This window comes from Trichoderma aggressivum (genome assembly GCF_033847375.1).
Source record: "Trichoderma aggressivum f. europaeum strain CBS 100526 chromosome Unknown scaffold_012, whole genome shotgun sequence".
NCBI lineage: Eukaryota > Fungi > Ascomycota > Sordariomycetes > Hypocreales > Hypocreaceae > Trichoderma > Trichoderma aggressivum.
The window spans coordinates 456,351-481,384 of record NW_026946378.1 but is presented as its reverse complement, the minus strand read 5'-3'; the positions used below and the strand labels follow the sequence as shown (position 1 = coordinate 481,384).

The 25,034-nt window shown below is 46.4% G+C and overlaps 4 protein-coding genes across 4 annotated transcripts; 1 reads left to right on the top strand and 3 right to left on the bottom strand.

Annotated features, from left to right (window-relative positions):
* Nucleotides 1–559: 559 nt before the first annotated feature.
* On the bottom strand, nt 560–971 carry Triagg1_4025 (uncharacterized protein; the record flags this gene model as incomplete). Its single annotated transcript, XM_062898383.1, has 2 exons — nt 560–767; nt 928–971. The coding sequence occupies 2 exons, from the start codon at nt 969–971 to the stop codon at nt 560–562; spliced, it is 252 nt and encodes an 83-aa protein (XP_062757045.1).
* Nucleotides 972–4,013: 3,042 nt separating this feature from the next.
* Triagg1_4024 (uncharacterized protein) lies at nt 4,014–4,741 on the bottom strand (the record flags this gene model as incomplete). Its single annotated transcript, XM_062898382.1, has 2 exons — nt 4,014–4,215; nt 4,644–4,741. 2 exons carry the CDS (start codon nt 4,739–4,741, stop codon nt 4,014–4,016), a joined length of 300 nt encoding a protein of 99 aa, XP_062757044.1.
* Nucleotides 4,742–8,455: 3,714 nt separating this feature from the next.
* Triagg1_4023 (uncharacterized protein) lies at nt 8,456–13,557 on the top strand (the record flags this gene model as incomplete). Its single annotated transcript, XM_062898381.1, has 4 exons — nt 8,456–8,968; nt 9,030–9,663; nt 9,730–10,357; nt 10,413–13,557. The coding sequence occupies 4 exons, from the start codon at nt 8,456–8,458 to the stop codon at nt 13,555–13,557; spliced, it is 4,920 nt and encodes a 1,639-aa protein (XP_062757043.1).
* Nucleotides 13,558–23,698: 10,141 nt separating this feature from the next.
* On the bottom strand, nt 23,699–24,245 carry Triagg1_4022 (uncharacterized protein; the record flags this gene model as incomplete). The annotated part of the gene is made up of 2 exons (XM_062898380.1): nt 23,699–23,933; nt 24,205–24,245. The coding sequence occupies 2 exons, from the start codon at nt 24,243–24,245 to the stop codon at nt 23,699–23,701; spliced, it is 276 nt and encodes a 91-aa protein (XP_062757042.1).
* Nucleotides 24,246–25,034: the final 789 nt, after the last annotated feature.

Below are 25,034 nucleotides of genomic sequence, written 5' to 3'. Positions count from 1 at the left end.
AATATTGAGAATATTTCAGTGCTCGAATATAAGCTGTCAGTGCGGGTTTATTTCACAGTGAGAAGATAGCGGCTCCAACTGCGGCCCCAAATCAGTGTTCAAACGCCTCTACTTTCAATCAACACACACTCACAAAAATATTGGCCCTATAAACCTATACCTTGTAACGAGTTTATGGAATTTGGTGGTTCAGAGTGGGTGCGACGGGAGCTATTTTGGCTCCCGTCGTCTAACGGATAATAGAGGGACTGGTGGCGCACGGGCGGCTCCATGCCACTAACTGCTGTGGAGCACGCCACAGGCTGTAGAGAGGACAGGGTGACTTGCGGGTGATCTTTCAACTATCGCTTCAAGGCAGCGTCTTTGGACTTGAAGAAATATCATGGTGTCAATTTAGCAAGAAACTAAAATGCCAAATGCAATTACAAGGGAGACGGCCTGCTTTCTACAAAATTCCCGTGTTCTCTAAACTTGATACTCCTTGCCGTGAAACATTGTAGAACCCAATAGTGTCGATACTCTTTGCGACCAGCAGGTTGCGTATTGCATAGGCTTTGACCTAATTATTCGGAGGCTTGCCGCTCAAGCCAAACTCTTGCTCGAAAGTACGCAGCTCTGCCGCCATCCGGGCTTTGGCAATGTCTTCTGCATCCGTTGGGGATTGCACTTTGCTGAATACAGGATGGTATTGTTGCTGATCGGCAAGGAAGCGGACAATGCTATAGCCATGGCTGGAGCTGTCGTTGGTAGTATGTAGCTTGGTGTCCCTACGTAACAGAGTTAGCGTGCATACTTCAGTTGGATGCACCTATATACCTCGACCGAAGACAGCCCATAAATTCATATTTCTATTGATGGCATATAGGTAGAGAGGGGAGGAAAAATATTATCCGTGGGATAACTTGAATAATCTTGGGTATAACCTACTTATTGCTGCTATTATAAGCGGCCTGAGACAGAACGGGGGGCATTTTGAATTAATTACGTCCAATGTCTTGTGCTGATGTCGAATCAATTGATAGGTTGGTGACAGCAGTAGTCTAACTTATGTCCCTATACTCGCTGGCAAAGTGGTAATATCAGTGCCTCAACTGGTATAGAAAGAGTAGGGCATTGGTAAATAGAAGCAATGGCAAATATAATAAATCTACCGCCATCGTTATTGGAAGTAGAAGAATCTTTATATGAGAAATGGCTACTCTATTGTAAGTTGAGGCTTATTGCCGGAGCTTTTCGAAAAGTCCGTGAGCTAGGTAGTGGAGCCTTCCAATTGGAATGGCCTTCAACACGGGATTACCATGGAGTACATGTACCCGGGTACATGTATCTTCCCGACGGTGGCCAGATGGTGGAGATGGAGATACCGGCTGATGAACCGGACATCCTCAGTAGGCATGCAACCCTAATTCAACTATCAGCCAGTCAAGTAAGTAATGCCGGGAATCTCAGTGGGTCGATCTTGCTAGAGAGCCTCGCCTTGTTAGGAATGGCGAGAACCTATGCACTAAGACCCAAGGAGAAATGGGCTTGGCTTCATTGATCCTACTAAGATGCCTTGGTGCGTGAAGCTGACATCTTATCCGTAGAGGGATCTGTACAGATACACTGTACCCAGCCTCGAAACCACCTACTTCGTAGTACTAACCTAGTACTTATCTACCTTGGTACTAGATACCTGCTACTACTAATATAATCTGCTAGAATCACTGACGCAAAATCCGAAACTCCGGGAAAAAAAGGCAACTACACAGTAACCCAATATATCGTACTTACATGTACTATTAATCAAGCAAGCAAATAGTGGTTGCCTTGACACAAGAAAAAAACCTCATCAATAGCTGTAATTTCAAACCGCGGCTTACAATAATTATTACGAAATCCAGAACACGTTTAATAAAATCACCACCACGCCACGGATTTAATAGTGAAACCAACGGCGATATTTAAAATTGCCTATGTGCTATCCATAAATTTGGCCCTCAAACATAAGCGCGCACCGCAGTCAATTTTAGAGGAACAAGTCTTTCAGCAATATCACCATAGACTATAACCAGTATTACCCAAGTCTTTTACATCACCAACTTCACCAAGCGCTATGGCCGTTAGCACGAATAGATTAACCAAATGCTTCGAACCACTCATTAAAATAAACACTGACCTCGATGCGACCGGGCCGTCATTCAACTCCAATACAGCGGTTTAACTGCGCGAATGATTGTCGCTTGCGCTAAATTGTTTATCGAATGCATCCAGACGAGCACGCATCGCGGCGATTTCTTCAGATTCAGCTGTCGCCTGATCCCGTACCTGAATAAATGCTACAGGTGGCCGTTCATGATCAACATGGTCGTCTTTGCGGCCAAGATAGCGATCGATATTATATGCCATAGCTTGGGGCTTTTTGTTTCTAAAGCGGCTGTAAGTAATTACGTTGGTACGTATATATATTTACGTGTAAGCTCTCCGTACTATGCACAGGTAGAACTGCACATTTGGGCATATGTGCTGGCGCGCCGAGAGCATCTGGCCCATTAATAGAGGGGTGATCCAAATTGAATTCTAAAAAATACATAGACTTTGTAGGGATGCACCTCTTTGGCGTCGGTGATAAAAGAGAGAGTAAAAAAAAATATATATATATATATATATATATATATATATTATATATATAAGAGAGGCCACCTACCCATCACTGCCGTTCTGAATAGCTTGGGTAGAAGAGGGCGGCATGTTGAGAAATGCTCTTTTAAGACCGGTGATAGACGGCAGATAATTGATGGGCAGACAGACAAGGGTACATGTAGGATAGATGCGCAAAGTGGATAGGCTAAGAGAACACTCCGGATTATAAGGCAAGAGAAAACTGGTAATAGTTGCTGATACCCGGATGAATCTTTGAGCGGAGAGAACATTCTATAAGTATTTATAGATACGAGTAAATGGTAGAATGTATCTGGTCAACTTTCCACCCTTTTTGCGCACCTCTAATATACTGAATTGCTTGCTTGTCATGAGCCAAACTCCGACACGGAGGCGCTGGCACCCCAACATGTAGACCTGAAGACGAGGGGCAAAGTCCGGGCTTGATTTGACAACATGTCATTGGCTATTACATGTACCGGGTGTTAAAAGGTGGGTTCTGGTGCTGAAAAGAAAGATCAGATGTCGGTTGCCTTGATCAAAATGACCTGCTTTTGGGGAAGCTATGTACTCATAGTCATGTCATAAGCCCATTAATACTGTGCGGACCTATTCGATGGGCTGCACCCACAGGTTGTTGACTATGCCGACAACAACATGAAGCTTCTTATCCTTTGGGCTCTCGTCCAACCAGCCTGCTAGCACATTTCGGCAGCGGCCAGCCTAGGTCTAGAGCGCTGCTCCGGCGGTGACTTGTTCACTCTGGTGCCACCCAAGCGCCCACTGGCAGATGCAGCGCCAAGCACTTGGTGCCCAGGGGAACAGGTCTCTGTCATCATGAGAGGGAGGGACAGTGGGAGAGGAGGAGAGGAGGACAAAGGCGGCCAACGTAGCCCTTGGCCGGCCCCACTGGAGCTTCAACCGCTGGTGCCAGCCGATGGAATTAGCCAGGTCTTGCTTCCATGATCCCATGCTAATGTTGCCCTTTTTTCCCCGATGCTATCTTCACTTTTCTATCTTACTTGTTGTTGGACTTGGAGAGAAACGGGATTAATACTCTTAGCCAACAATTGAATCAATTGGCAGCCAGATAAAAAAAAGAAGATTTGACCAGGCTAGAGAAAAATTGAAAGTTAGATGGTGCCATTGGCCATTAGTGGATGACATGAATTTAGGTATTACGAGACGGGAGATGCGGGGACTGAGCAATCAGAGCACTTTGTTCAGTAATAAGTTTCAAGTCAAAATACAAATCAGACTATTTGCTTCCATTAAACCCCCATCTTTCCTCAACCTTGTATTCTTTGTAAAAATTGTTGTAGAGCCCACTCATGTATTTGCACACGCCGATTTGCTTGTTCCGTGACGCCAAATTAGTTTCCGGGTGGTTTATCACTGGAACCAAACTGCTGCTCAAAGGCAAGCAGCTTAGTCATCATCCGCGCCTTGGCATCAGCCTCTGCCTCTGCTGGAGATTGAGTTTTGCCGAACTCCGGGGGGCATCGTTGTTCCTGATCAGCAAGGAAGCGATTGATGGCACAGCTGTGACTAGGGGGGGCGTTGGCGGTGGTGTCGCTGCATCAGCATTTCATTAGCACCCGACCATTCGACCACTCGCTGGACGCTTAGATCCCATACGAGTATCAATCCATTAAGGTACATGGGCATTGAAGTTGAAAAAAATCTATATAGCAAAACCTACTTTTTACTGCCACTGTAGATGGCATAAGCAGAAGAAGACGGCATTTTGGGCATCTCAAGTAGGATGCAGTATTCTGTGGCGTTAATGGGATCAAGTACTAACTTCCCAGCACTTGACAGAACTACCAAAGGGTAGCACAAGAATCCCAAAACTCTAAACTATAGAGGTAAAGAGCAGTGTCGGGTGGTAAGAAGAAGAGTTGTGAAGGAAGTTTTTCAATGGCTACTATCACTCGTAGTAAGTGGCTGGGCAAGTTGTTTTACCACGGGTGTCTCCCATATTTATATCCCTCTATACGTACGCAAGTTTGCAAAGAAGCAAAAAGGTAAGAATCTCGCCGTGCCATGCATGCGTCACGGCTCCCTCCTCGCCTTGGAAGACCATGGCGAGGTAGACCATACCTCTGTGCTGGCAGAATTGGGTAAGGGGCGCCTGTACTGTCTACCGGCGTAGGTCAACAAAGAATGTCAGACAGATACTAGCACCACCGCCTAGCACTGTAGCCTTTTAGCGACTCCACTAGAAATGGTTGGCTACAGTGGATCTGATTGGCGTCCACCTGCCAATCAAGCACCCCTTCATTTTCGTTTGGGGTGAGTTTTGGGAGATAGGGTGGTAGGGCACGGCCGAGCAGTGCGCGCGCCAGGTGTACCTGCGCCGTCTCTACCAGGTAGTAGGCACATGAATCCCCGGAGTCGCGTATGCAAAACACATCCACTCAAAAATTGGGATTTTACACATCTAATTTCGCAGCCAAGATTGAGGATAGATGATATCTACCACAATATACGTTTCTCTTCTAGTGTTATCACATCCTGCGACAGCTTCAGCATAAATCTTGTCTAGTTCTCTTGTGGCGGCTTATCCCAAACGTCTTACACAAGCTCGTGTAGTCTGAACTTCTCTTGGCCTCTTATCCGCCACAAATGTTTTGTTCCCTACGATACAACAATAGGGAATGATTGCATGTATGCTGAAGGCTATCATACAATTCAAGTATCGGATCAAGTTTTGAAACTTACCTCAATTGCCATTATTTTATCGCATCAATATAGACATTTACATAGCCTGCGGCTTGCCAAGATTATTTCAATACTTGAAAACGTTTTCAACTACCATTGAGCTGGCAGATTTAGTGTGTCACATCTGCTCTTAAAAGCTTCCATCTTCCATATTTCCTACTCTGTGGAATCAGTGGCGTGCCATTTGATGGCTAACTACAAGGATACATAAGCTATGAAATTACATGTGAATCTCTCTCGGAGGACCAAGGCTGGATTGACCCCGTCTCCCTCTATGTTCGACCCTTGGTCCCCCCTCCTCCAGTGACATGCTTGTGTATTTACTGATATCTCAACACCGCGAACCACATGCAGCATCATCACAACCTGATTCATCTAAAAACGCTCTATTACTGTTAGTGCATCTGTGTGAGCAGTCGGGAATAGGTAGTCTCTCAGGCAAACGCTTACCTGAGATGTGAGCCTGTCAGTTGATTCTGGCACGCCGATTTAGTTGCGGGGGTGATTAGTGCTTGAGCTAAACTGCTGATCGAATGCATCTAAACGGGCGCGCATCGAGGCCGTTTCTTCAGCTTCGGCCGACTTCTGATCGCGCACTTGCATAAAAGCCACAGGCGGACGTTCATGATCGACATGGCCATTGCGACCGAGAAAGCGATCGAGGCTGTACGACACAGCCTGGGGCTCCTTGCCTCTAATAAAGTGTCCGTAAGTACGGAGTAGCCGCACGCTCGTGAGTGCATGCACGAGTGTTCTATAGAATCCATGCACCTATGCAAGTACAGAGGTACATTGAGTGGCGCCGGAGCATGCCAACCAACGGAGGATGAATAATTTCAGACACATGTGTTTTATAATTGCTCTGATGGTGGTAAAGATGAAGAAAAAAAAGAGAAGACATAATGGCAGATGGAAGATGACTTACTCGTTTTTGCCGTTATTATCAGCTCGAGTAGAGGAGGGCGGCATAGTGGAAGATGCTCTGCCGACAACTCGATGCTACCTTAGTAAGTACAGAGGTACTTGGCCGACAACCTGAATAGATGAGCGAAGTTGCTTGAGAGGGGTACGTATGAGACAACAACGGTGATGACTGCTGATTATTAGGTTAAAACGTCGAGGGGAGAGGAGAGCTTTTATGTTCGAGGCCATGGACAGCGCGTATGGTTATCATGGCCAGACCCTTGCTGATAAAATTATCGTAACGTATCGTGCATGTCAGCACAGGCTTCCGGATCTCGCAGCTCTCAGGTTATACACCCTACAAGCATCTATTTTGCTAGCTTAGTACTAATCGTCATCAACTTGCCAATGGCATCAAGAAAAGTACCAAGCTAACAAGTAGATGCCCGCAGGGTGTATTAGCGGCGTAGCGTGGACTTAGGCTCGGCTCTGGTGATCCGCCTTTGGCGATCCGGCCTTTGGCGATCTGGATTCTCTCAGTGTGGGTGGGATGGTTCCACTTCCTTCATGCAGAGCTTTTAAGGCAACTAATACTAGCCCATTCGAGGAAAACCGACACTCCCACATAAAAACACCTCACCTTTTTCGCAAAAAGCAGCGCCTGTTGTGCTGCCCAGTCCCAATTGACACCTTTGCTGTTTGGTCTGGTTTGGACGCCTCCTTCGCCGACGCGGAGCTTGGCGTGCAAGAACGCCATGACTAAGACCCCGAGGGCTTTCTGCACCCCTTTGCGTGACCTTGATCGTTGAATACGAATTCTTCTTTACGCATCTGTCGAGCAAGCCCAAACCCGTGAATTGCGCCGATTCCCAAGCGCTGGGACACGCTGGGCGCAGCATCCTTTTAACATCAGATGGGCTGAGAGCGAGAAGAAGACGACCCATTCTTATGTGAGATAAGGTAGTCGTTGGATTTAGTAGTAGTCAAATCATTGATGACCAAAGTGACAGTATCATCTCTTCGTATATTATCACAATAACATCCATGTCTACTAGGTGCCTATGTATAGGTCATACCTCCTTCAACTAGTGCGTCGTTGATTGAATACTTGCGCCACAGACTCGGCGCGCACAAACTGTAGCTGCGCATATATGCTTCTGCGCATGTACATAGCGATTGGATATTAAGAAAACAGCCCTGATAAGCAATATCTCTATTTCAGACTGTAAAATTATTCGAGCCCGGCATCTCACGCTTTATATTGCCTAGTAGCGTAATGCTATTACCACGGTACGTCACCTCTCCTATAAAGTCCTGTTACTTAGCGTCAACGATCTGTAGTGGTAGACACAAATCTTCTGGCGAGCTTCTCATCTTATGCTTGAAACATATTCTTATGCTTGAAACATATATATATCTGTTCCTGCACCTTACTGGGCATGTATGAGACAAGGCACCCCGCTTAAAAACGTGTTGTCTTGCGGTAGTAGGTACGTACGTGCATTGTTTTCACTTTCACCTCTTTCTTGTTGATGCACCACTTGTGTAACTGTCTCGGTCAGCGGAAGTTGTCTGTAATGCCCACCCCGGAATTGTAATTTAACACAACAAACATAAAGTAGGCAAAAACCATTGTCAATAGAGTTCTTTATTGTAAATAATGCCTAGTGATGAGACTCCACAACCTCGTTGACTAAATTTATGATGTCTGATAAAAGTTAATTGACTCACAGGATCTTAGAATCTAATTCATCCAGCTGCAATTCACTTATCCGTTGGCAACAGAGCTACGAACCGCGAAATTCGAGTATGCGCACGCATGAACAAGGGAATGCATTTTCTTTCAATGACCTTGCTGTATATCGTTTTATGTGGATAATTGTTTAACAAGGCACAGCCTTGACTGATACAGAGTCGAAATCATGTGCAACGTCATTGGATAATACATGCGCATAAGTCATCTCTGTAAAATCTAAGCCGTCTTTCCGATTGGCCGGTTTATGCGAAGTATTATCCAATAACCATTGCAGGTATCTTCATTATTCGATTGATAAGCCTAAGCGAATAATGATTTGGTTTATGGTTGGGCATCATAGAGCCTTGCGGCATTCTTTTCCCCCGCTTTCCTGTTCACATCATAGTCGGAATTTGCATGCCATCGAAGGATATCCTCTAATTCAACGCTACGATGGGAAAATTACGGTCGGTTTTTCGATTCAAGAACAAAACAGGAGTGCCTGACACCAGACATACCCAACAAAGCCAAAAACTCCACGAGGGAACCGACACGAATACGACTCCCGAGGGAAATGACGAGGCAAATGAAGGCACCGAGAGATCCAGCACTCCCCTTTTCACAGAGAATACACCAATTCGTGAGCTTTGGATAGTAGCCTACGAGAGACTACGAGACGAAGATGGCGAACTCATCAAAAATTACGAGATCGAACTCAAAAAAAGCGTTCCCGCCAGCCTAGGGCAAATGATTCCCATCAGAGCAAATAAGAGAGACGAGGTGGAGGCTATCCTCAGGATCAAGATGGAAGAGATCAATAAAAATGCATCAAGTCTGGCTAGAGTGGACGACTTCACGCAGCTCTTTTTCAAAGTTGTGGATTCAGCCAACGATTATATCAGGGGCGCCGCAAGCGCCAACCCATACACTTCGATAGCTTGGATAGGTGTCAGCTTTGTTCTTCCCGTGAGTTACGGTCAAATATCTATAGGCGGTTCATAAAAAAAAAATACTTACTGCGTTATAGCTTTTACTTAATCCTTCAGAGCAGAGGAAAGCCCTAGCGAAAGGGCTGGACTATATTACCTCTCTTATTACTCAAAGCCGAATGAGAGAAGAGCTCTATGTTGAGTGTTATGAGTCGCAAACCGAGAACCGTGAAAAATTTCGACAATCTCATAGCCAGTACAAAACCGCCTTGGAGAAGCTTTACAGGCAGATCTTGAGATTCGAAGCTACAGTCTATTGCTACTATACTAATACGTCTGCTCTTCGCTTTGCTCAAGATTCTACCAAGTGGAATATATGGGAGCATTTAGTTGACGACCTTCGCGATCAAGGCAATAACTTTGCCGCTATTGAAGAGAAATGGCGCGATATGCAGCGCTATGAGAAACGCTTGGCCACCGAAAGTTTGCAGCAGGCGGCCATCGACACGTTATCTGCCCAACTTTCTGCATCACAAAAGGCGCTTGAGGATGAGGAAAAAAAAGAATACAATGACCTACTGAAATGGCTTTGTGATGTTGATCCCTCCGCTATGCATAATGCCGCTCGCGACAGGCATGAGACGGGCACGAATGAATGGTTGATCAGCGATAGCGAGGAATTCAAGGCTTGGGAGACAGGCGATAAGTCATTACTGTGGCTCCATGGGAAAGGTATGTTGAAAGCTTCGTAGAATATGGGTTGTCTACCCAAAACCTTTACTAAATATATGTTTATAGCTGGCTCCGGAAAATCAATCCTAACCTCATCAGTCATTAAATACTTGCAAGATCAGTACGCTTCAAAGTCATCACTCTCGACTGCGCTGGCCTACTTCTACTTCAGCTTTAGTGATCCCCAAAAGCAAAAAGTAGATGTAATGCTTGCGTCTCTTATCAAACAGATTTGCTCTTACTTTTCTCAAGAACTTTTATTTCTTGAGGATTTCCGTGGGCACAAGAGAAGAGGAGAACGCCCAGATACTCGAGCCCTTGAGAAGATGCTAGTGATGTCTGCATCGAGCTTCTCGAATGTTTACGTTGTTATTGACGCTCTAGATGAGTGTCCGTTGCTAAACAACCAACGAGAATATTTATTGAAAAGCTTGGGGCGTATTCTTGTTAACGAGCCTGAAAATCTTCACATTTTTTTAACCAGTCGCAAAGAGCAAGACATCGATAAGAAGCTACGTGCTTCTCTATCTCCACCACAACGGATTGAAATCGATTTGCTAGCCCATCAGGAGACACTTAACCACGATATCCACCGTTATATCGACCTAAAGTTGGCGACTGACGCTTTTGACTCTTGGCCAGAGAGTGTAAAAGAAGAGGTGAAACAATCGCTTGTGGAGAAAGCGGACTACATGTAAGTCTTTATTCTCAAAGTGTTACATCAACGAGATTGTTAATAGTGTATAAAGGTTTCAATACGTTCGGTTTCAATTTGAAGCACTTCAAAAGCTTAATTCTGTGCCCAAGATACGCAAGGCTTTGCGAGACCTTCCTATTGGACTTGATGCAACTTACGACAGAATTCTGCAATCCATTGATTCTGATTTCCAATGCCAGGTTCTAGGCTCTCTAAAATGGCTCGCCTTTTCGAAGAGAACCTTGAGCATTGAAGAGCTCTCTGAGGTTTTTACACTTTATACTATGAATTCAAATGATGATATCTTTGACGAGGCAGAACGCCCTTTCTCTTGTACGGATATTCTCAAGTATTTCTCCGGCCTAATAGTCAACTCGTGGAGTCACTATTCGGCAAATACGGTTCGGCTAGTACACTTTTCTTTGAAGGAGTACTTGACTTCCTCAAGGGTATTAGAAGGCTCTACCTCGGTGTTCTCGCTCAATGAGGTCGATAGCCATCTATCTATTGTTCGTGCGTGCTTCGTCTATCTGAGACACATCAGTTCTCAAGATGCGAATGGCGTGAACCTTAAATTCTCAGATCACCCATATCACTTGACGAACTACGTTGGCAACTACTTGCTAGTTCATCTTGACGAGATCCTACATGAATCAGCCGAGATTAGACAAGAAGCGTTACCTCTGCTTGCTGCTAACAGCCAAAGCTTAGTCACTCTGATCCATATTGGTAGAAATGTTCATTGGGAGAGTGAACCTAATCTACGGTTGAGGCCATATTGCTACGCTGTGTTACTCGGCCTCCGCCGGCTGACAGAATTTCAAATTTCTGAAGGTGTCAATAAGTATATTACTCAAGAAGACTTGGGTAGAGGCCTTTCAACCGCTATTTATCAAGGAAACACAGACATCATGCAGTTGCTCCTCAAAGCAGGTGCGGATGCCAACATATATGGGAGACATGGCACGAGCCTGAGAGATGCGATGAGGCGAGGGGATATTACTGCCTCAGACCTTCTTGAGACACACGGAACCATTATAAGCGGTCATCCGATTATCGAATGTATATCCAAATACTACCAGGATGAAAAAGCCGTGAAGTTACTTCTTCACGGAGGTGTTGATATCAATATGCAAGATGGGCGCAATGAAACAGCCATTCACATGGTAGTATCTACGGGTGACGAAAGAATTTTGAAGCTCTTGCTAGAGAGAGGCGCTGATGTGAACGCTGGAATACATGAGTATTTAGGCACGCCAATTCAAAGAGCGTGTTGGATTGAAAAGAACTACACGACTCAGTTCATTAACATGCTATTAGACAAAGGCGCGGATCCAAACATTCGGGGTGGGAGATTTGGTACAGCGCTTCAAGCGGCATGCGCCATCCTTTCAACTGAGGGGAGCCCTGAGAGCCCCTATTTTCGCCGTGGCCTCCGTTATGACAGACATAGCTACAACACGATCGTCATATCGCGAAACATACGGCTTCTCATTGATCACGGCGCCGACGTGAATGTTCAAGGAGGGGAGTACGGAACAGCTCTCCATGCCCTAGCAGGATCGAGAGAACCTGAAACGGGTCAGTTGATAGAGCTTCTCTTGAGCAATGGTGCGAAGGTCAACCGACTAAGTGACTGGGGAACAGCATTGCATGTTGCCTGCCATGAGGGCATGATAGAGACAATTCAGTTGCTGCTCGACCATGATGCGGATGTGAATGCAATAGGCGGCAGATTCGGCACGCCACTACAAGCTGCTGTAACTTCAATGGGCTTGAGACTGACAACAAAGGACACACTTGCTCGTGAAAGGGAGCTGATACTGGAAATTGTAGAGCTGCTCTTAGAGAGAGGCGCTGAGATCAATCAAAAGGGAGGGAAGTACGGAACTGCACTCCAAGCTGCTTACGCCAACGAATATGTCGACATGAAGCTGATCCGCTTGCTGCTCAACCACGGGGCAGACGTTACCGCAGAAGGCGGGCACCATGAAACCATGCTTGCCGCCGCTTGCAGCAACCCTGAGATAGGCCTTGAGAGTGTGCAAATGCTGCTGGACCGCGGCGCTGATGTCAATGCAAGAGGGGGCGCGGACGGAACAGCACTTATAGTTGCCTGCAAACGTGGAAATCTTGAGCTGATGCAAGTGCTGGTTGGCTATGGCGCTGATGTGAATGCAAAAGGCCCACAGGGCCAGACCGCTCTCACAACAGCTTTTTACAACGGGAACTACGGATTCATCTCATCAGTGGTGAAATTACTACTCGAAAAGGGCGTTGACGTGAATGCGGAAGATGAAGATGGTCGAACGCCTCTTATGCTTTCTTGCTACGAAAAGGAGAGACTTGAGTTGGTGAAATTACTGCTCAAAGAGGGCGCTCATGTAAATGTGGAAGACAAGGATGGCCAAACGCCTCTTGCCTTTGCGTGCAAGTATAATGGAGGCGCCGAAATGGTGGAATTGCTGCTTGAGCATGGTGCAAATGTTTTCCATCGGGACTCTGCTGTCTGGCACGAGGTTGCCCACCTACCACGCTCGACAGCTACACCGGGAGACATACTTGCTATGCTCAAGCTTCTCCATAACTACCACATCGACGTCAACCATGTGCATAAAGGGTATGGTACCATGTTGACCTCTTTGGTTAAAAAATGGTATCCAGACCCTAAAAAGGAGTTATATCCTAGCATCCGCTGGTTACTCGACCAGGGCGCTGATATCAATATCATGGGCGGGGACTTTGGTTTCCCGCTCCAAGCGGCATGCACACTCACTGGTATATCACCAGACATTAATTCTAACTCTGCCAGTACGAAGTTGTTGCTCGAAATATGCCCCGATATTGATGTCAATGCCCAAGGCGGAAGATTCGGCTCGGCACTCCAGGCAGCCGCTTTTTCGGGTCAAGCTGAATCAGTCAAGTTACTGCTTGAGAGAAATGCCAATGTCAACGCGGCAGGCGGCAAGTATGGCAGCGCTTTGAATGCTGCTATTGTTACCGGCCACTGGAATATCGTTGAGATTCTACTACAAGCGGGGGCCACACCTGATTGTTATTTCCAACAACAACCTGATGAAGAATGGCTTGAAATGATTCGAAAGGAAGATGATGTTGCTTATGTGGACACGAAAGGTGCTGCTGAGAGATATATGAAGTTCTGGGAGGTTCAGAGCAAATCTAGATTGAGTAGTTAGGTCGGTAGCTTGGCTGAACTACATGAGATTAGGAACAGTAGATACTTGTGAACATTGAAAGACTGATATATTGCCTTACTTTATTTACTTGTTGAACATCTTGTCCTTTATGAGTCCCATTACGCTCTATTATACTCAAGTTCAATCTAGTCATATCCATTAGTAAATTAAATTATCCCTAACTGTAGCCTTCCCTCCGACTTTCGTCCTAACAATAGGCCATTTACGTTTGGGTGACTTTGCCTCATTATCACGGTAGCTCACCATGACTTTGTATTCTGGATAAGCTCCTCTTAGACTGCAAAAGCACTATAATGAATATGATGTAAGTGCATAGAAATAATTCCCACTTGACGGATCATAGTCACAGGTAGCTAGGGAAGCCATACATACGTAGTCGCCAGATATACAAAGTACTAAGACTAGCTAATCGATCTCATGGCATATCCTAGAGAGGCTGAGACAAGAAAACGTCTCCATACTGTTGCGTAGCTTCTTCTCTATACGAAGAGTGTAGCAAAAAGGCGCCGGAGGCCAAATCTTTCGGTGCCCATAGCGCAGTGAGACAGCAACTTCAGTAGAGAGTCCCGTTCACTTACCATTGAACTCTTGGTTCAATTTTTTTTTGAGTTATTGGCCAACCAGAGAGACTTCCGGAATAGTGGTTCGCTCGAAAACTAACCCGATAATTGAACTCTTTCATTTTCAGAATTGTAAGATGCTATAAGCCAGACATTTTTTGATGTATCAATAAGTGCGCTGCAGCAAGAGAACAATGTCGATCACAACCACTATTAACTATATTTTCCACTCTATATCTATTAGCGTCGCTGGAACTGAAGTGCAAGGGTTGTCGCTACTTAGGCCAAGTGGCGCCGATCTGATAGTACATTCTCTGCTGTGACTGGTTACTTATCCAGCGATATGGACAAATAATAATGTACCCCCAGGTAAGGATGAGTTGCAAGCAAGCCCAGGAACAGCACGGTTGCACCAGACAAGCGCGGGGGACTAAAGTACTATAAGAAACCAGACGTGGTGTGGCAATGAAATAGGGACAAGTTTTGATCTTCATGTTAAAGAACGCGCCAGTACATCCTATTTAGTAAAATTAAAAGACAAAATATATATAAGACTGCATCCTTCCATTCTTATGATTCTCAGGTTCCCCAAATTTTATATTCTCTATAAGGATTAATATAGAGACCACCGATATAATGCATTTACGGACGGGTTACTTACTGCCCGAGTATAAATTAGTTACCCAGAGGCTTATCGCTGGAGCTGAACTATTTCTTAAATACAAGCAGCTTCGTCATCATTTTTGCTTCTGCCTCTGCGGGAGATTAGATTTTAACGAATTCCGGGGGGCAGCGTTGCTCCTGATCGGCGAGGAAGCGATTGATGGCACAGCTGTGACTAGGGGGGGCGTTGGCGGTGGTGTCGCTGCATCAGTATTTTATTAGCACCGTTTCGGCTATTGCTGGGCCTTCTAATGCCATGTGTAATATATGAAGTATATCGACATTGATTAAAGTCCACTTCGTGTCTTATAACTAAACAAGTAGAAGAAGCCATTTGTATTGCAAACTTACTTGCCACTTGCATCGTAGACTGCACAATTAGAAGAGGATTGCATTTTGGGCACCTTAAATAACTCGCAGCGTCTTATGAGGTTGGTGGAATCAGTATAAACCGCCAAGGTTTTGAGAGCAGAACTCTCCAGCTACCAAAGCGCGTAGAAGGATAAACCTACCCAAGATAGATAGGCGTGTGTAGGTAGCTAGGCAGACTTTTCAGATCCTAACTGTCACAGGGGATTCTTGAATGATTTTATACATGTAGCGCATTATGCGTATGATGATGTGTATCTCATGTACGTTGAAAAGGCCTATCGTAAGGCAACCTATATGTGGCGCACGAAGTCTCACATCGAACACACTTATATGTGAAACAACCATAATCCCTTTTTTTATATAATTCATTCTTCAGATGTGCCAATCACCAATGCATTCTGGCGCATCTTAGACGCAAGGCCTGTGTTCGCCATGCGCACGCGCCCCTAGAAGCAGTTGGCAGATTCTTACGTTTGATTTGTTTGCAGCCTGTTGGCCTCTTTGGGCTAGCCTTGTTTGCGCTTTCATCCATCTAACCGACCATCTGATCTCTTCTCTCAATCGTGCAGGGTGAAAACCGTACAAAAGCAGCTAATGCAAGAGTTTGCGTATCTTCGCCTCTGGAGGGAGCCGCCCCCCGAGAGCCTGTTGCGAATCAAGATTTTCTATTCTAACTGACCCCTTCTAATAATCCCTGTCTGCTTGGCCGCTCGCCCCGCGCAGAGTCTCCCAGCAAGGCTCGGACACCAGTACCATCCAAGGAGGTTATCTCCAAGTGTGTACCACTCCGTGCCGGTGCCGTGACGCCCACTACCTACTAGTAGGTACCACCTAGGTAGGTAGCCTAAAAGTGCTCGTATCAAGACTCTGAAATCTGCAATCTACATTCGAACTATGTATTGAGCACGATTGAATGTCGTTGCGTATATACGCACACTTCGTCGTATGTGTATGGATCAGAATGACGGTCAACAGGGGATGCGAGCAGCGATACTACAGATGTCACCGCAATTGCGTAGACGGCGCCGGCATTTCCGAAGCTAGTATCAGCGGTCGCACTATCAAAGTGCATTTGGAGACGCCTCCTTCGAGGCGCATCCCTCAAGTCGTCGTGATGCACGTAAGAGAGAAGATCCCGTCTTTGTTTCTATGTGGCAGCCTCACTCGGTGCTTAACAGGGAGACAACTACTAACCCACCAGGTATTTGGCCATGGCTTCAATGGGTGCCTCTTGAACCTATCGGTCCAGTACCCTGGCCCAATCGCTAGCCTTCTTCTCTCACATCGCATCATACCACACTGCAGTACGCCGTTCACCCACTCCGTATGCTGCATATAGTACACAGCTGAACGGCCCAATGACTGCCCACAGGCCGTGGGTTGTGCTAAGCAATGTATTTTTCAGCCACAAATATATCAAGCCTTGTTCTCTCGGTGTAGACACTCCTACATTACAAACACCCCGCTACAGAAAAGTTTCCGTTGTGCTAAATTAGATGTCAGACAGCCCGCATGTATATGCTTGCATCAGGGCGATCTGGTGAATGGTGCTGGCATCACCACCTTTTATAGATGCTAGTAATTCCATTTGCCATGTACAATATCCCCTTCAATTACTGTATATTAACTCAGGTGCCTTGTGTATTAATAGATTCTTAGTTTGTTGTATAATTACCTCAGTGGTAATGTGTGATAGCGACATAAGTAGATTCTAAACCCGTGCAGTAAGCACATCTGTGCTCGTTCCGCGTCAAACAAAGAAAACTTGTCGTTGCTGATTTAGGCGGCGATGAAAATTAACGTCAAGGTTGAACGGCCCGCTGACAGAAGTGGCACGAGAAATACATGAATGTAGGCACATTTTGGGCTCGGGGACCATAGTAACCGCTGGTGTCGCCCAGTGCTTCATGGCATAAAAGGCTGTGAAACCTTTGGTTTCGTTTCAGCTGTTAGTGGCCTGATGTGATATGCCTGCATGCTTAGCTCGCGACGGGAAATGAGAGAGTGTGTCTTGCGTTGATAGGCACTTAGTTGACCGAAAACGCTTGTGCTAAAGGCTCGAAACATACAAACAGTGCAGCGATTGGATATTAAGAAATGGAAGTTTTGACCAGTAATATCTTTGGCTCGGACTAAGAGATTTATACGTGTATACGGTATCGCGTCCCATAGGGCAGCACTGCGATCACGATACAGCTCTTCTACCATGGCTGCCATCGCACAATTTCGAAGCTGCCTGCCCTTTACCGTCTGGCCCAGATATTCCAGCGAGCTTCTCTGTTCATGCTTCAAGCCTTAATGCATCCGTTCCTACGCCTTGCTGAACGCATATGAGAAGCCCTTCTCATGTACAAACATGTTCATTTACATTCTAGAGCAGCACTAGGCAGTTACGTGCCTGTAAGTACAGTTTTCACTGACACTTGCTTACAGTTTTCACTGACACTTGCTTACCGCACGCGCATTAGGTACTATGTATTTGGCCCGATGAAGTTTCTTGTCTCGAAGCTTCGCATTAGAGCTGTAACAAATATTTCTTCACGAATGTTCTCTCACTTGGTTCGTTTCCAATGTTCAGTTAAAATTGATGATGAGAGTTCGTAACTGAGTTGCTAAGATTTAAGTTGACGTATATTAACCCGTTGCGACAACTCATCAGATGATCTACTTATATCGCTACCCTGCACGCAATTTATTCACATAGATATGTAATTTTCTATCACAAACTATCTCTCAACATTACGTTTGACATTTTACAAGCGACTCTCCAACCACGTAAAGAATTATTGCCCCAAACTGATGTAAGTACCGTTTTAGCTGCCTCTTGGATCTCCCCCCAAGCCAAACTTCTCATCAAAGGAATCCAACAGCCTTCGCATTCTTTCTTCTGCCTCAATCTCACTTTGTGGCTCTTCGAGTCCTGGTAACGGGCGCTGGTAGTTTTCTCCCGATTTATCGTCGTTGCGTTGAAGAAAGCGGTCCATATTGTATGCAGGGTCGTGAGAAACCTCGAAAGATTGGATATGATTGGTGGTGGGGCCGTGGTGTTCTTTGTCGCTATGTGATCTTAACTTCCGTCAGTATAGGTATGTGCATGGGAATTGCAAGTGATAAAGAACAAAGAAAGAAAGAAAGACAAAGAGCAAAAATCAGGGATTGAGTTTCGAGATGAGATTGTGAGTATTTCCCTCGCAATCGACAGTCATTGTAGGTTTGTTACGACGATGAGGCTACACGTACAGAGTGCTACCAACGCAGACTGGGCAAGTGGATGGACCAGACATTTTGTATAATGTGAGTCGTTAAGAAAGCAAAAGAAGGATAATCCAGAAGGTGAACTTGCTCTATGGTAAAAGGTACGGTGGCATGGATATACACGCTTTAGCGATTGATGAATGTAAAAACTCGAGCCGTATTTATACCAACAGTGGACCAAGGGTAGGATTCCCTTTGGCTATTATTTGTCTGTCTTGGAATCCATTGTCGTTTAGAGTTTCGAAGATGAATAGCGTATGCTGGCCAATAGCTGGATCCGTTTCATCGACTGTGGCTGGCAGGTTTGCGTCTTTGAGCAAATATACCTATCCGTATACTTCGCGTTGCCAAAACGAGAAGCGGATGCAGAAGCACCGTAACAGCACCAATGATAATCCGATCTTCAACAGATCAGGCGTTCCATGGCATATGTACACGGGCTACGTGCATACGGCTGTCTCCATACTCCAACGCGAGTTTATGCTTACCCAATCTCATTCCTTGTATTTGATTTGCTGCATTACGCAGTATCTCTACCTCCTGGTCCGTGTCCTAGAGTGCAAGCAGCGTACCACGTACAAAGGCCAATCAAGAAAACCTCCACTCGAACTCAGTATCCACTGACTTGGGGTTGATCCCACCGAGGCTCCGTCTTCATCTCCGTTATCACGGACCTTTGACGGATCGGTGCTCCGTAGACTTCGACGTATCTACACCAATCGGTAGCGTCTGCCGCCCGACAAGCTGCCGCCCCCCGATGTTTAGGTCCCATGCCCGTATTGTCCGCCAACCGGTGGCCCGCAATCCGATAGACCCATAGGAGCTGGAGGTGTTCACTTTGTCAGATTCTTGTCCAGCGCGGGAGTCTCATCTTTGCCGCAAACCTTAGGAAAATCGCCCGGGGTGTCGGAGTCTCTTACGCACGTGCCTCTCTCCCTATGTATCCTGTTATTCCTGCAATGAATCTAACAAACCCTTCCCCCACCATCATTCTGTAGCATGCCTGCCTCAGTACCGTGCTTTTATTACTTTCCTGGAGGTAGTGCGCATCCGCTCAACTACCTGCGCACGTATAAACAAGCCCTGCGCAAGCGACTCTTGCCTACCTCAGTATGGCAGATTCATTCTAGTCCGCGATCTAGAAGGTGATCAAAAGAGATTAAAGGTTCCCTTTTGGGCGATCTTCAATCAACATGCGAAGTGCACGAGGCTTGACAGCATAACACATGTTTGTAGAAACAATCTTGGCCTGTCTGTTAGCCAGTAGATGTTTCGAGCAAATTGTGCGCACGAAGATTCTGATGTCAGAAAGAATAACCGAATCAGAACCACTGAATACCCTATATAAGTATATGCAATACTTTGATCCATACCAATACCTGTACCTGTACCTGCGCCGGTATCTACACCCATACCTATATGCAGGCCCATATCCATGTTCAAGACACTATGCAAGTTCATACACCCATAAATATAATTCTAAGGCATATTATATGTAAACATACTCGCATGCGGTGGCCCAATCTATCAGCTTCTAGCCAGAGCTACTGCGTTGAGGACGATCAATGGGCTAGCGAGGATCACTGGTGGAAGAAAAATTGGCGTCAAAGTTGCGCAGCATTTCTTCCACACGCCTTATAGATTCGGCAGGGCTCTGCGCTTGCTCGTACCCGGGCGGCTTGTTTCGGTCTATGTCGGAGAGGAAACGGTCGAGGCTGTACGAGGAGGTGTCTCGGCCATCGACGGTATTGCCAGTGATGGCTCCGTTTTCACTATTGGTACTGGAGAGAAAGAGATGTGTCAGCTTTGAGGGTTTAAGAGTTGAATGTAAACATCCAGTACTTGAACGACTCAAATGTATTTTAGACCTTATGAAAGCATTCATCTTAAGAAGCGGTGGAAAGCTACATTTCAGTCCAGCGACCTTGAATAGAAATGATATAAGGTGATGGGAGGGGGAATTCCACTAGCAACAGCCACGCGAGAAATAAACGTCGCGGGATAGAAAATGAAATCGGACAGAATAGAATACTGGGACTATGAGAGGTAGTCTCCAAGGCGATACTTACACATTACCCCCGTTACTCCCGTTAACCGCACGAGTTGATAAGTTAGACATGTTAACAAGCGAGAATTTGAGAGGGAGTAGCTGTGGATTGTGTAGGGAGGTTGAGACAATGGGAACTTGAACACTCTCAATGTCTTTGGGAGAAGAGATGGTGATGACGATTGTCCTACTGATGAATCAAGAGAGAAGCGGGAGTCAGCAGGTTTTTATGTATGGGGGGAGCCCAAGGTCCTTCTAATATTCACATAAGTAGACATGAGCTGAACCAGGAAGTGGGAGACAGCCGGGGGAATAATTTGGAACAAAATTGATGCGGTGACGTTTGACGTGTTCCTGGCGATGGACAAAAGCTCCAGTCCGAAAATCACAACTTGACGCATCGCCCCACGCCTCCCCTCTGGGATAGCGGCACCCCTCCCTGGTCACCCAAGACCAGGGAACAGCAACTGATGGATGGTATACTCGTACCGTTTATGGACTAGGGTGGATGTTCTACACTGGTACTCGTAAATAGTGAGATTCTGGACTTGTTTCAATGTTTGCTTGTTTTGATAAAAAAGCACCCTTGCAGGTGCTGTAGTATGAATAGATTATCTACCTTACCTACACATAGATACAGGTAGCTACCTAGGTAGTGCGGTAATGATAATAGTGGACGTGTACCTATGTGGTAGTGGCGAGTAAGTCGGCTTTGCCCTACAGCTGACTGTCAACGGCTCGCTCCAGTCCTGGCGTCTGCCGCTATCAACGGGCTCATGCTTACACTCTACCCTGGGCACACCCCAGTAGTTCCTTTGTTCAATCCGATATCCGACGCCAGCCTGGTCGAGTTGGTTTTAGGCTTTCTGAGAGGTGTCTCAAACTACCACCGGAACCTCTTCACCTAAACGGCCTTAGTGGAAGATCTCGTCGTGGCCCAGCACGTCACACGGATTTTAGGCTCGATGTTCACCATACCGTCCAGTCAAATAAATTCGGGCTACTGTGCCCGTTTGAGGGCTTCCCGTGCAGACTCACAGGGTGCTACAAACACAGTATTTGAACTTTTTGAAGGCGGCTCAGAGCTGTTTAGCGAATGCAATGTCCCATGCTGGAACTCTGCCTAGCGATACAGCACCGTCAAAAAAAAACTCCACGGCCTCGACAAAGTCCCTGTACACTCGATTCCTGAGCCCCACTTGACCTTGGTTTTCGATTGCACCAACGCCCGGGCGATCACAACCAAGCTGTTGGGAGGAAAACAAGTGGCTAGGATTGGGGAGCCATGGTGGTCTGGGGCAGGACCTGAATGGCCAAAGACATGCGTCCGTCAAGGACAAAACCTCTTCAGGGAAAGGCCAGACCAGCCGTCAAAGTAAGAAGACCCCATCTCTGCGGCTGGGGGCTCGTGACTGGGAACGAAGGCCCTCGGGCAGGGGACGATGCAGCTAGTACGAGTACATATACGGGTAAGTCGATTACAGGCATCCACCCTCCAGAGAAACCAAAAATACCGGCATGCTCTTGTAGCCTTGCTCGAAATAATTTGAGGCGGTTTGTCGTAGCATTGCTGATCCTGTCAGGAGAGGGGAGACGGAGCTCAGGGATGACCGTCATCTTCTACTAAAAGAGTGTTACCGAAATAAATTGAGATGGTTTGTCGTATCATGATTCAGTAGACTAACTTGGCTAATAACAGGATACCGACTGGATTGCAATGAGCACTATATGTGGTAGATTGTCGAGCCACTACTAGGTACATCAGCTCCTGCAAAGCAACCCCCAAAAAAGCAAAAAAAAAAAAAAAAAAAAAAAAAAAAAAAAAAAAAAAAAAAAAAAAAAAAAACCAAGGCCGACGGCAGGACGGTAGGTACGTTGGAAACACAGAATAAGGTCATACGGCAATAGCAAACTGGCGTATTGGCAGTAAAAGCTAGTAGCCGCCGGGAGAGAAAATACATGCGATTTCAACTGCGGCATACTCGATTGAATCGTTACGCGTTGCTTATACGTATTTCCTCGATTTACTCATGCTGGATTGTGCCGAATACATCAACGAATACGAGAGATTGAGGTAGCGCATATGCATAGAAGAACCACGCACATGGGCATCTGGCGAAACATTGCTGCTACGGTTTCGTAGCTAGGCGGAGATTTTTTTTTTAGACTTGTTCGTTTGGTAGAAGGTGTGTTGCTCTCCATGCAATGCGTGCCTTTATGTGGTTTCACTCCCGCTACATATTTCGCATAGCACAGCATGGTGTCGCAATTTTTCTTAACCATTTAGCGGCCATCACACGTGCGTGTAAGACAATCACTGACACAGCCTATGGCATCATATCCACTCCAATTCCCCAATACTATAGTTAAGCTCGCAGACGAAAACCAATATGTGCATCGAAACGCTCTTATCGACTATGCCCGCAATGTCAATCTTGATTTGCGTCCCGCCATCATATTGGAGGGAGCTAGATGTCTGGACGGTCATGAGTGGAGGCACAGCTGTTGTGGAGGGTCTGTTTCGATACTGGTCAGCTTCCATCCTCCCGGCCGGAGTGACATAGGGTTAAAGTGAGTGGGCTGGGGTTAGCGACAGGAGCAGGCGGCTCAGAGGCACTCCCGGAAACGATGGCGACCTGACAGGGCGCCCCAAAGAATCCAAAGGCTTCTGGAGGCTTTCGTGTGTACACTTCCAATTGGTGGGTGAAGACATGGAAGAGGCAAGGGGCTGGACGCTTTGTGGGTCGCGGACCGTTGAACTTGGGACTTGCCGAAATAGGCAAATAGACAGGAACGTAGTACGACGAGAAGACGGCAAGTTGGCCATCGATATGCTGCGAGGAACACCGGACAATGTTGAGATCTGTTATAACTGCATCGCGCCCTTAATTGGTATGGATGGCGTAGGCTCGCCATCCGTAGCACCGCACTACTAGATTGTCGCATTTGACAGTGGAGGGCCACTAAGCACCAGAGAGCAATGCTCTGCTGCCACATCCTCATTTCGAAGGGGTCTCACCATGAAGTTTTTTCTTTAGCATGGGGATTTGGGGGCGAGCAGAGTCACCTCATGAGAGTGAAAAAGTGAGATTGACAATCTTTACAAATAGCTATACAATGCCAATGACCCATATTCAATGCCAATATACCCCTATATAACTCCAATGCATCTCGTATGCAGACGCGCTCGCCTGCAGTGACCTAATCTCTCAGCTTCTAGCTTCTAACTGCGAGAAGCAGACTCGTTGCCATGAGGAAGGTCGCTGCTGGAGGCAAATTTAGCCTCAAAGCTGTGCAGAATTTTTTGCATTCGTTGTTTCGATTCGGAAGGGCTCTGTGCTTGTCCGTACCCGGGTGGGTGGCTTCGGTCCATGTCAGAAAGGAACCGGTCAAGGCTATAGGAGGATTCGCGACCATGAAGGGGTTTGTTGGCGGTGGTGGCATCGTTATTGTTGGCACTAATAAAGAAAAGGGCTTGTTAGCTCTTAAGATGTCATCGGCATATGAGAACTTCCAACTCTTGAGAGTATCAATTGCTGGGTGCTTTATGGAAGAAATGATAACTTCTTTTCCAAGCCGTTCATGAGAAGGGGATCACGAGTAATATGAGAGAGGGTAGATTCTGCGTACGGCAGCCATGAACGGATTGATTATCGAGGGACCAAAAAGTAAATACAACAAAATAGAAAACTCAAAGCTATGAGAATGAATGTTTAAGATAATACTTACACATTGCTGCCGTTGTAGGCACGAGTGGAAGACTCGGGCATGTTGATCGACCAGAGTTTCGGAGTGGGGGCCGAAAGGCAATAAAGACAACTTGAACCTAAACTACCTGAATACGCATAAGAGAGAAGATGCCGATAGCGATTATTGTAGTGGTTGATCCGGAATGTAATTTTGTTTTCATGAGTGAAAAAGAAGAAGAAAACCCAGAATATAAAGCTCTCAGGTACCGAATTATAATCATATTCTGCTACACCTGTGAGGCCATCCATCCCAGAAGGCGGTGGTGTGGGCCCCAAACAGCGACGGTCGTAAGTCAGTGAGCTCGGCTCCAATTGTCGATAGCGCCGAACGCGCGCCCAGAGATTCGACGTCAAAACGACGGTCTGGGCTATTACTGGCCGATGCACAAGTGGATTCAATCCATTAATTCATCCCCATAGGCTGATTTGATGGCTTTTGGGGGAGGCAGTGGAGCAGCCTGCGCCGTCCCCCGGTGGTGGTGTACGGCAGGCTCTGGTCTGGGCTGCAGGGATGACGGTACTTTACCTCAGATAAGCACTTGCACTGAGTGATATTGCATACAGGTACGAACCTATATAGGTATGTACTGTACTCGTAGGTACCTGTCGTGGCTCAATGGAGCTCCAGGGATTGTCATCAGGGATCATGGAGTGGTTAGGGTTATGGGGAGGCTGCTTAGGACCCATGCACGGCAGGCCTAGCTGCTGCTCGTCGATAGTATGTGCAGATGCATAGAGTCGTCGAGACTCGGGACAGTTCATGTACCGGCCTGCAAAATCCATGCCATTGAATGCGAGTGCCGCGTGCGC